Raw genomic sequence first — 12,535 nt, forward strand, 5'->3', positions numbered from 1 at the left:
ATGTGTTCCTAACAACATGAAAGGAAAACCTTCATCAAATTTGCACCATGCCAATCTGTCCACCATGTCACATGTTTGTGTTTCACAGACAAATCCAAAAGTGATGATCTATTTTTTAAACAACAATGTCCTTTATGCTACGGAGTATGCTCCAAGCGTTATGTGGACACTGAACTCTTTTTCTTGCCCGGGACTGCTGTGTTTTGCATTTCAGTTCAAAGATAGGAAATCACAGGTCCTGATTTAGAGTTTGACAGGCAGGGCACTCTGTTCCAATCTTGACAGTGTACCCTATCCACCAAACGGTCTCCCTGCCTGTCTCAGCTAGAGACAGGCCAACCATAAGGTTTCTGTCAACAGAGCCCCTACTGGCTACATCGATCAAAAGTTTCCTCCAAAAGCCAAATGAAGGAAAGCCATCAGAGGATGAAATTACAGCACCCAGCTCATTTAGGGTGGATGGTGTTTTTATCATTCTGTCCATCACCATCAGGAAAAACCTGGCAGTGATGGACAGAAAAAAAATAATGACCCCCCCCATTCCCTGAGAGAAAACTCCCAAGATGTAGTTTTTTTGTTTTGCACAAACAAGCTCATGCTTTGAGAATTTGCTGTTAAAAGGCAAAACAAAAAATTATAAACGTTTGGCAGACGCCCATCAAAACCGACGGCAGGCATTCAACAATCTTTTGTACATTGAAAGCAACCACCATAACAGCGGTTCCCTTCAAGGTGGAGAGAGGACTGGCAGACTCTCACTTAGCTCTAAATATAATGGATGGTAGTACATCAGTAGGGAGGCGGTAATGTCGCCCGCTACCCTGACAGACAGAGTATCGTCCATCAAACTTAAAAGCAGATCCATAGTCAATTCTGGCCCGAAACAGAGCGGGCCTCCCAGTGTCATGGAGCCAAATGTTTTATGGCAATGATTTATGGCAGTGATTCCCCACCTTTTGACTTTTGTGGACCCCCATCTTATCCATACTGGAACCCGGGGATCCCCACTGAATCATTATTGAAATCCAACCCCCCCACTGAGTCATTACTGAAAGCTTGGGACCTAATGTGTTAAAATTATGACATTTTCTAAGCAGTCGTGGACCCCCAGGGGTCCCTGGACCACAGGTGTTCTATGGTGTTTGGCCTACCATGAAGGTGTTTCCAACAGCATAGCCTGCTGAAGCTCTCCAAATGTATTAAAGGTTCACATTGTCATGTACAGTAATTAATAGGTGCAGAGTACCAAACTAGTATGAGTTTAAAACCACGGAATAAGGAAAAAGACATTCACCGCAAGTTTTTCGGATTCTGAGGTGTGTATACACAATATTTGCCACATTTTGCTTCCACAATTTAGACCAGGTTTCATCCGACACAAATCATGCATGCAAAAAAACAATGGTGGAGGAATCTGTGCTTCAGCTGTGACCCAAATTTAGTCTAAAGCTGGAAAGCTTAAATTCTTGAGTAAACAATCCATACAATTTTTTTTATAACAGTAATGGATTCCAAGAAAGAAGGATTAGTGGCAACTTGACCAACTGTACTGATTCATGAACAATGTCTGGATCTTTTGCAGTCACAAGAACCATTTTATTTGAATTTAGACATGAGAAACACAAATATTGCTGGCTTACCTGTATCGCGGTCCTGTGCTTCCAGTATCCCTTCACAGACCTGAAGTCCAAGGACAAAATTGCAACATTAGTAGCCTTTAATGTCTGTGTTGACATATTACCCATAATTAATACAGAGTAGATGACTCAATGTTAAACAAGGACTATATATAACTTGTTTAATTTTTGTTACATTTATGGGAAAATAAATATTGTCTTCTAGCAGTCTCACAGATATGCTGAACAAGGGGTGGAAAACTCATAGTTGCGAAATGAAGCTGCCACTGGGATATAGAAAAAGCCATGGGCCTTATTTAGAGTTTGGCAGTGCGGGAGATCTGCCAAAATGTGTCAGATGTCTGATCCGCCCTACTTATGGGTGCCTCGGTCATCAATTCACTTTTAATACCCGCATCTGCCCAACTCTAAATAACGCACTATTTGTATTGGCCATTTTTTTATGGTTCCAGGTTTGGGCTATACTGAGGTGAACACAAAGAGGGTGTAAGTCTAAAAAAGAAAATTGAACCTGTTGACTTACTTTCTGACTTGAACACCAATAAACGCATTTTTCACATTCACAGAAGTTCCCAAAATACTTCTGAAAATCTGCAAACGTCACACGTTTCCAGGAGTAATCTTGATAAAGTGCCATGAATTGCCAATTATGTGCTTGTGAAAGTAGCAAATATGCATATTTGTACATGGTCTCCACTTGTGCATGCAAAGATGTCTTCATACATGTGCAATTTTGCTGAATGGGAAAAATATTTTCCCGGCTGATTTTGATGTCTCTACCACCAACAACAATAATTCTGGAGGTGTCTCTACTCATTCCACCCTGGAATTGTATTTAATTTTGCAACTGACGGGAATATCGGCAACTGCTTCTGGGTGAGAATGGTCTGTGGAGAGTTTTTGTGAATGCCGCAAACTTACAAGTTTCTGCATTGGCCAAACCCATGTGAATCAGTTTCTGTTTCAGCATATAATAACCTTTGGGTAGTCCGATTTGGTGTGGACTTCCTCTTAATTTATTAGTGGAACCACTGGGACTGACACTCTCTAGGATGCCACCCGTGATGGTTTTGTGTTTGCTATTTAATGTGTATGAAACATCAGTCTGTACCACCGTCTAAGTCTTGATGTGCAATTGCATCTGTTTGCTCTTAACACTGAGATTAAGGTCTCGCTCAGACACAAGTTTTGCAGAATTCATGTACCTGTCAACCTGTTTTTCATATTGTCTCCCTACAGAAAACAGTTTGCCAACAACAAATCTTGGACAGTAAAGTATTCCGTATATGAGATCTGTGATCACCCTGGGATATGGTCTGGAAAACTCAAGCTGCAACTAGAGGACATATGGCTCTCTGTCTGCAGAGTTAGCTTTTTCATAAGGTAAAGTAAGGCAGCAGCCTCATGGTGCCATTTAGAAGTTTGTAAAACAAGGAGAGCTCCCACTGGCCATATTATATGTTTCACTGAAACTCCTGCCGCATTTCCGGGGCCACCATCCATGACACACCTTCTCACCACAGTCACAATATTCAATAGCACGTCAGTGATGCGGTTAAAATGTAAAAAGTTGTTATCCAGTACAGAATGTCAATCCCTGCTTTGACTGACTTCCACTTAGTTTCTATATCCAAATTACAGTGGTCTCTTAGACCATGTTACATTCAACTCTGATTTCTAATATGTGCCAAAGTAAAACTTTGTGATGCAGAGGGAAGTAAAAGTGATATTGTACCGAATAACAGGCCAGATGTATGAAAGCCTTTTCCTAGTCTCAAATGGCTTTTCCCCAGGTAACAATCCTATTCTGAGAGTCGGTAACCTCTTACCCAATCGCAGAATAGGTTTGCAAATCGCTCTTAAGAAGAGGTGTGCGAGTCTCAGGGGAATGTAAGATTGTTTTGGACTGTGAATGTGGTTGCAAAACAATCAGTTACCACCAACCTCAAGCTGGTGATGAACTATTCACAAACGGAAAGGGGTTTCCCCTTTGATAATGGAAGCAAAAATATTTTTCAGAGAAGGTAGTTGTCCCACGGATCACTGCCTACTCTGAAAAAATAAAAAGGAAACTTTTCATTTCTTTTTCTTTAAGGAGAATGGGCTGCATTTAAAATAAAAATAAAAACTGCTATATTTAAAAAGCAGTCACAGACATGGTGGTATGCTGTCCCAAGCAGGCCACCATCCCAATGGGGTCGCAAATTGAGACCTACCAAATAAATATTGATGAGGTAGGTCATTTGCAACCCCATTGGGAATCGCAAAAGAGTGTTAAACACACTGGTATACATCCCAGTATGCAATTTCCTAATGGTGAATTGTTAAGATTCGCTATTAGGAAATCGCAAACCCAAAACTACATACATCTGGCCCTATGTGTATTGTGTGACTGATTGAAAAAAAAGATGTCGGGTGACAGAAGGGCCTGATTCACAAAGGTAAACATACACTTCCGTGTGAGTTTACATTGTTTGCTATTCACGAAAGATTTTAGGAGTAGTATCTTTACGAGAGCGGAGTCTCTGCACATTAAAAGACCTATCATTTTATAAGCGGAGACTCTGCACTCGTAAAGGTACTACTCGTATATCCCTTTCTGAATAGCAAAGAATCATAAACTTACACAAAAGTTTTACCTTTGTGAATCAGGGCCTCTGTGCGAACAATCACTTGTCTCCTTTCACTTGTTATCCGTCACCTACAGACATACTATCCTAATAAAATAATGGGTTTGTACTAGTTTCACTAAACCAGACAATTTTAAAGCTGCCTATTCATATACCAGTCGTGTGTCATTAAAAGAAAATACAGAAGAATGGGACACTTTATTAAATGTATTTTTCAAAAAATCCTTACCCGACTCCACAGTGCGCATTCAAATGATTAGCAATTCTTGGATACTGAAATAAAAAATTAAAGAAAGTTATCCATACAGAAGTAGTTCTTGTTGAGTACCCTGCAGGTGGTGGGAGCCTTTCGTAGAACAAATGTATGACGGGACAGAACATTCATGTCACATATGGGCAGATTTACTAACAACTTTCACTAGGCTTACATCACAAAAGTGATGCAAACCCTCATAAATGATGCAAGGCAGGGTTGGGGAGACCGGCACAGGGAGTAGTGTAGCACTATTCAGCTCTCTTCCTTTCACGTAACACAGTGGTAAGCCTATCCCATAGAGTCTAACATATCCCATATGTGTCTTTTGCTCACAGTAAGTGTTTGAGGCAGACAAATAAGTGCCAGCCCCCAAAAATAAGTGCCGGTGCCCCAAGCCAGAAACCACCGGCTCAAATTAAGTACTGCTCCCTCGCAGCATTAACTACCGTTTGCAGTGATGTACAAGTGGGTTGTTTCTGCCTCAGTGCGGACATTCAAGATATAACACAGACCAGATATGTGTGTCTTGTGTTCTATTCACACATTTAAAAAAAAAAATATTGTGTGAAAAGAACACAAGACGCACCTATCTGATATATAATAAACATTAACAACAATCACTGTCAATTAATTTTATGTCAAGACCGGATGCTCTTATTATGCTTATTTCTTGGTTTTTATTTGAATAGCAGCACAGTCAAGAAATGAAAGAACACCAATCCCATAAAGGCCCGAAAATACCTGGGCCAATGGGAAAAAATACAGACTAGAATGGGCCAATCAGAGCCCAACATAACCAATATATACCTATCTAAACCACGAGCAGTCCTCTTTTCTTGCTGCTCGCAGTCAAGGTAAGTATATATTGGTTATATATTTCTCTTTATCGTGTCTGCTTTGACTCTTATTTCCATGCATGGTTATTTGTTTCTACCTTTCGTTATACGTATAGTTTATAACTTGACTTACAGTTTGTAACATTTGTTTACCCACCCACGGCTTCTCTTGGTGCCCGTTGCGCCGTTCCTTTGTCGCCGGCTTTCTAAACGCCTCACCTCAGCGACTCTCCCTTTCGTGAGCCTCTCTCCCCATTGTTACGCACTGTCAAACACAGCTGTTTCAGCTATTTTTAGCCACGTTTCATCGATTTTATTGATTTTTTCACGTTCCCCTTACCGGCACCACGCTTCGCTCTCTCTCCGACGCTTCACAAACTCTCAGCGTCGCTGGGTGTGTCCAGGCTTATTTTTTCCCATTAGGGGCGTGGCTTTGCCCTTAAAAACGCCGGCTCCTTGTGTCTCTTCAAATGTAACCCTTTATTTACTGTTTTCCCCATTTTTACTCATTTCCTGTTAAAAAATAGATTTTTCAAATTCTTTCAAAGGCAATGACAGTGAGGAAGAGTTCAAATCTAACTTAAATGATTTTATTCAGTCCCCTGTTGCCAAAGCCATTTCTCTATCTATGAACAGGGTCACAAAAAATCTGGAAAGCTCTGTTTTATCCCTTATGTCACAATCTACATCGGCCCTATCTGCAGGGGAATGCAGAAAGCGCAAAGCCACGGTGGCTTCTAAAAATCAACAAACGCCTAAGAAATCTGCGCTTTTGGATGGTGAGTCTGTCTCACACGAGATTGAGGACGAAGTTCCTCTCAGGCCTCCAAACAAGGAGGGGAAAATTTCAGGAGAAAAGAGCAAAAGAAAAGTAAAGCACACTAATAGTGCACAAAAGATTGTGATTTCCACCATCCATGATACGGATGATGAAACTGATCCTGATTCAGACATCAATAATTATGATGAGGACGATGTTCTCTCCGACTCTTGGTCTGGCCCTCCTCCTAAGAGACAAAAGCCGGTGGTCGGCAATGATATCCCTTCAGCCAAATCCATTTTGGACTCGGAGGGTAATCCTATGTTTGACCCTAATCTTATCCACCACCCTAATTCCACGGAATGGTTTGCGTCATCTCATGTTGGAGATTATATATCAGCAAAGCTACGCATACCTTTAGACAAACAAACCCGATCAAAACTCAAACCGGAAAGCCCTAGGCCTCCCTCGCTCTTCACAGCACTGCTCCTCCCTCCATAGACCCCTCTATGTTAACTTTCTTTACAAAATTTGGCAAAGATCCACGTAAAGGAGTGGATAGGGCCTGGTCTGTGTGCCAAGATAAAATGTTGGATATTGTGGGTCCGTTAGCATGAATTTTTGATTTGGCCGAAGCAGACAGATCAGACAATCTGTCCATCGATTCGGAAGAATTGTCTTTATGGGTCCAAAGAGCTTTCTGCTTGTTGGGTAACGCCAATTCAGCTATGACCCATGAGAGGCGAAAAGGTTTACTCCTTAAGCTAGATCCTAAACTAGCAAACTTAGCTTCATGGACCCTGGCATTAAAGCTGACGGACTACTATTTTGTGACTCCTTCATCAAGCAATTGAGTAAATATGTGACAACTTTTGCATCACTGGATAAAGCCCAGCAATCTCTAAAGAAAGTCTTTACCAATCGTGTTTTTGCCAGGGCCGGTATAGGTAGGAGTCGCTTTACCGGCCTCTACCCAAGATCTCAGGGGTTCAGAGGCTCCTACAATTCCTCCCCTCAGGAATTCCATCCCCAGTTTTACCCCCAGACAGCCAGAAGTTTCTCAGGGGAAGGAATCAACGCTTCCAAAGATCCTCTCAATCAGCAAGTAAGTGTACCTTTTGGCCATCTTTCCGTTGGGGGTTGTCTACATTTTTTTCTTCACAAATGGGAATCGATAAGTTCAGACTCATGGGTTCTAAGTACAGTTCAGGGTTATTCTACGAGTTTTACGACACTCCTTTTCAAACATCACTTTCCCTTCCTTTAAAATTCTCGGCCGGCAGAAATAACTTCTCTAGTATCCCAAGAAGTTCAGTCTCTCCTTTAAAAACATGCAATTCAACGCACTCTTTTACACCCCTTTAGTTTTCTAAGCTCCATCTTCTTAGTTCTCAAGAAAAACAAAAAATTAAGACCAGTCATAAATCTCAGAGATTTCAACCGTTTTGTAGTCTATCGTCATTTCAAAATGGAGTCCATCTTACATCTCAGGGATACTCTCCAACAAAACAATTGGATGGTTCGTTTGGATCTCCAAGATGCTTACCTCACCATCCCTACTCATCCAGACGACAGGAAATGTCTTCAATTCCAATGGCAAGGTTCAACGTACCAGTTTTCCTCCCTCCCTTTCGGTCTCTCTTCAGCTCCTTGGTGCTTTACCAAGGTAATGAAACCCGTGGTTTCATATCTCAGGACTCTGAGTATACGTCTCATCATTTATCTAGACATTCTGTTAATGGGTCAGAATCTTCAATCCCTACTTTCCCAAATGCATCTGACTTGTTCTTTTCTCACGGATTTGGGTTTTCTTATAAACAGGGAAAAATCAGTCCTCGTTCCATCTCAAAAATTGGAGTTCCTCGGCTTTCTCATAAATTCAGTAGAAGCTTCTCTCCAGCTACCCGAATCAAAAATCAAAGCCATAAAAATCAGAAATAACCCGCTCTTTACTCCTTCCTTCTATCTCCCTCAGGTTTCTTGCAAGGATTGTAGGTCTACTCTCCTCCTCAATTCAAGCGAGCTTTCCTGGCCCTCTCCATTATCGTGCTCTCCAGAGATTAAAGATTTGACATCTTCGGAAGGGTCTTGCTTATTCAGATTCTATCCTCCTAGATCAAGAATCCCGTATAGAACTTCAATGGTGGCTGGATCACCTCGACGCTTGGAACGGCAGGACTATCTTTGCATCAGCCCCAGATCTTGTGTTAGAATCAGATGCAAGTCTGACCGGTTGGGGCGCAAGATGTGGTCAAATATCGACTGGAGGTACATGGTCTCCAAAGAAGTCTTCATTGCACATCAATTGTTTAGAGATGCTTGTGGGCTCCTTTGCAATCAAAAGCCTTGCAAAGAACAAAGTCTGATGTTCTATCCCCCTTCGCATGGACAATCTATCTGCAGTTCGGTACATCAGCCATTTGGGAGATACAAAATCCAAACCTTTGGCGGAACTAGCCAAAAGTTTTGGGAATTTTATCTACAACAAAAACTATTGGTTCAGGCAGAATACTTGGCGGGAAACATCAATCAAGTGGCAGATTGAAATTCCTGTTTTCTGACTGATTCCAGCGATTGGAAGCTCCACCCTTCAGTGTTCCAAATTCTACTTCACAAATGGGGACCCTCACACAGATTTATTCGCATCACGTCTAGATGCACAATTACCTCAGTTCTTCAGTTGGAGACCAGACCCTTTTTCCCTGGCAACAGATGCCTTCCAACAAGATTGGTCCCAATCAATCAATTATGCATTCCCACCTTTCCTAATGATCAACAGAGTTCTCTCTCAGGTCCGACGCCAACAAGCCTTGCTCATATTGGTAGTTCCCCGATGGCAATCTCAGGTATGGTATCCCCCTCTTCTGGAGCTAACCACGGACTTTCCAATAGTTCTCCCCGTGTTCCCAGATCTCCTTCTCAATCCCGAAGGCCAATCTCACAATCTAATTCTTAACAATTCTCTCAACCTCTCGGCTTGGAAGATATCAGGCCTTCCCAATCTTGTTCAACAATTTCAAAGGAAGCTTCAGATTATGGGGGTCATTATGACCCTGGCGGAAGGCGGAGAAGCGGCGGTAAGACCGCCAACAGGCTGGCGGTCTTTTTTTTTGTATTAAGACCATGGCGGTTACTGCCATTGTCATCCGCCGCTTCTCCGTTCCACCCACCAGGGTGGAGACTACCACCCGGAGACCAGGGTCTCCAGCCCGGCGGCCGTCACTATACCGCCGGCGGTATTTGGACCCGGCTGACCGACATGGATTTCATGCGGTTTGAAACCGCCATGAAATCCATGGCGGTAAGCACTATCAGTGTCAGGGAATTCCTTCCCTGGCACTGATAGGGGTCTCCCCTACCCCTACTCCCTACCCTACCCCCCCCACCACCCCTGCCACCCCCCAAAGGTGGCAGGACCCCCTCCCCACCACGACCCCCAACATAAGATCACTCATACACACACGACACGCATGCAGGCACCACCAACACACATACACGCACACACACCGACATACATGCCAACATCCACACACAATCAGACACGCACACCCACATTCAAACATACACGCACACATCCATACATACATACCTACAGACATACACGCACTCACACACCCCCTCTACATACACACACGCACACCCCCATGCATGCACACAACACACAACACCCCCCCACCCCCCTCCCCTCACGGACGATCGACTTACCTGGTCCGACGATCCTCCTGGAGGGGACGGAAGCCATGTGGGCTGCTCCGCCGACACCACACCGTCAACAGAACACCGCCACACCGAATCACAGGACGTGATTCGCTGGGCGGTGTTCTGTTGGCATGGCGGTGGAGCAACCTCCACTTCCCCGCCGCCCGCCAGTATGGCTGTTGGCGGCTCTCCGTCTGTAAAAGGACGGAGAGCTGCCAACGGTCATAATAGGCCGAGCGGCAAACCACCACCACTGGCGGTCTTCCGCACGGCGGTCCCTCGGCGGTCTTGGAAAAAGACCGCCAAGGTCAAAATTACCCCCTATATCTCTAAAGCCTGGGCTCCCAGAACCACAAAGGCCTATAAATCAGCCTGGTCTTTATGGCATAGCTGGTGTGTGGGAAAATCTTGCGATCCCTTTTCCGCAGATATTTCTCTAATCGTTAACTTTCTTGCAGCCCAAGCAAGTTCAGTTAAGTCCTACAGAACCATTAATCTTTATTGTTCTGCAATTTCTCTCAATCATGACCTTGTCAATGGAAAACCTGTAGGAGAACATCTCCTTATTTGCCGACTTTTAAAGGGAGTAAAATTCTCTAGTCCTCCTATTCCCAAATATAGTGAATTATGGGACGTTAATGTGGTTTTACAACTGTTGCTCTCATGGGCAGAAAACACATCTTTATCCGTTAAAATGCTTTCTGCCAAATTGACAATGTTGTTATGTTTAGTTTCTATAAAAACAATTATCTGGTGTTAAAGCGTTAGACATTTCTGGTCATCATTTCACACCCACAGGTATCTTTTTTTTTAATTTACAGACGGACCAAAACTAATATCTCTTCAGTTTTTTATCCTTATTTTCCAAACCAACCTAAATTATGTGTAGGAAATTGTTTAAAAGTATATGAACAAAAGACCCCACATCTTAGAACATCCTCTGCTTCACAACTTCTCATCTCTTTCAAAAAACCTCACAAGCCGGTTTCATCTCCTACTTTAGCCCGTTGGGTCAAGTGGGTCATGTCCCTGGCTGGAATTGATACCTCCAGATTTGGTGCTCATTCTTCCAGGGGTGCTATGGTTTCTAAAGCTTTTTGGGCCGGATCTCGCATAGAGGACATTCTAAGATCTGCAGATTGGTCTAATGACAATATCTTTCGAATCTTTTATTGCAAACCTATTGATTCAGTTGCTTCGGTGGTGATTGATATGCTTTGAACAAGCATAATAAGAGCCTCCGGTCTTGACATAAAATGTAGATCTTCCTAGTAATTTATGAAGGAAAGTCTTAATTTTATTAAAGACACAGAGGCGAGTATTATCCCACCACAAAAACTCATGCTAATCATTTTCTCTTTCCCACCCTTCAGTTGCACTCGCTGCCTCTTCAGCAAACAATGCATGAAGATTGGAGTACTCCTGAAACCATCTCACGGAATTCCGCAGTTACACCTTTCCTTTCACAGATCTCCACTTCAAGCCAATGTCACTTTCCCGATAAAGTTCTTCATTGGATTCACCTTGTTCAAGACTGTTTTCCCTTGATTTTGGCCTTTCTGATTGTTAGTTCCATTTTCCTAATGTTTTCTTCTTATAACTAGACTTCTCGCTCAAGAAAAGAGGACTGCTCTTGGTTTAGATAGGTATATATTGGTTGTGTTGGGCTCTGATTGGCCCATTCTAGCCTGTAATTTTTCCCATTGGCCCAGATCTTTTCGGGCCTTTATGGGATTAGTGTTCTTTCATTTCTTGACTGTGCTGCTATTCAAATTAAAAGCAAGAAATAAGCATAATACTCGCCTCCGTGTCTTTAATAAAATTAAGACTTTCCTTCATAAATTACTAAGAAAATCTACAGTTGACTACCATCTTTGAATTTGGACGATTCTTGGATCTTAATATTTGAATACAGTTTGAACCTGTACTATTCTGATGTCAATTGTTTGATGGGTTAGGGGTTACCCATTTTACAGGACAAACTTGTTTTTTATTCCTATTATGCTAAAGCGGTGATCTTAGGGTATAAAATCCCTTCAATTGAACTCTACGTGTCTGGAATTTGGCTGCAACCTCCTCCATATACTGTGGTCCTGTATGAAACTACTGGACAAGTCTATGGAACAGATTGTGGAATACTGGCCCCATTCACTATCACATTAGCCACATTTCCCATTCTGCACGATGTTCTGGACATGGACGACAGTTCCACTTATTGGAGGAGGGGTGTTGACTGCCTTAAAGGTCATGAAGGGCCGTATCCTATGGCACTGGTGACAGCGGACACACACTACATACCAAAAATTGTCAACTGAACTCTTCCGTTTAGACACATACGAGAGGCACATTTAGAAAGTCCAAGACAAACTCACTTAATTTGAGGACGTGTGCAGCCCATCAGTGCTTACTTTGTAAATGAGTGGGTGATGGTGCCGAATGCTCTGCTCAGAAGGAGGGTGCTGGCCATAATAAATGTCAAGGCACCGAATACGAAGTCTTGAATCCACCCCAGGCCTCTATAATCCACTGCTAAGACATTCCATGCTTCTTTATATAACTCTTGCGGATTACCACGGTCTCTCTTTGTGGCGGTTTTTCCATCTTTCTCCTTTATTGTGATTTGTGCGATTTTTCCCTTTCTTGCTCTCAGGAAATGTCAGAAGTGGAAAAATAAGTTCCAGACCCCAAAAATGACTGAAGGTGGCCCCCACCGGCAA

The 12,535-nt window shown here is 42.8% G+C and overlaps 1 protein-coding gene across 2 annotated transcripts in view; it reads right to left on the reverse strand.

Annotated features, from left to right (window-relative positions):
* LOC138293508 (vitamin D3 hydroxylase-associated protein-like) overlaps positions 1-12,535 on the reverse strand; it is a 341,751-nt gene that overhangs the window by 38,740 nt on the left and 290,476 nt on the right. For both annotated transcript variants that reach the window (XM_069232750.1, XM_069232749.1), the window contains exons 11-12: positions 4,497-4,540; positions 1,641-1,680 (exon numbers count right to left, since the gene is read on the reverse strand). In XM_069232750.1, coding sequence (XP_069088851.1) covers positions 1,641-1,680; positions 4,497-4,540 — 84 coding nt within the window. The remainder of the gene's footprint in view (positions 1-1,640; positions 1,681-4,496; positions 4,541-12,535) is intronic.

The sequence above is a fragment of the Pleurodeles waltl genome, chromosome 4_2 (genome assembly GCF_031143425.1).
Source record: "Pleurodeles waltl isolate 20211129_DDA chromosome 4_2, aPleWal1.hap1.20221129, whole genome shotgun sequence".
Classification (NCBI taxonomy): Eukaryota; Metazoa; Chordata; class Amphibia; order Caudata; family Salamandridae; genus Pleurodeles; species Pleurodeles waltl.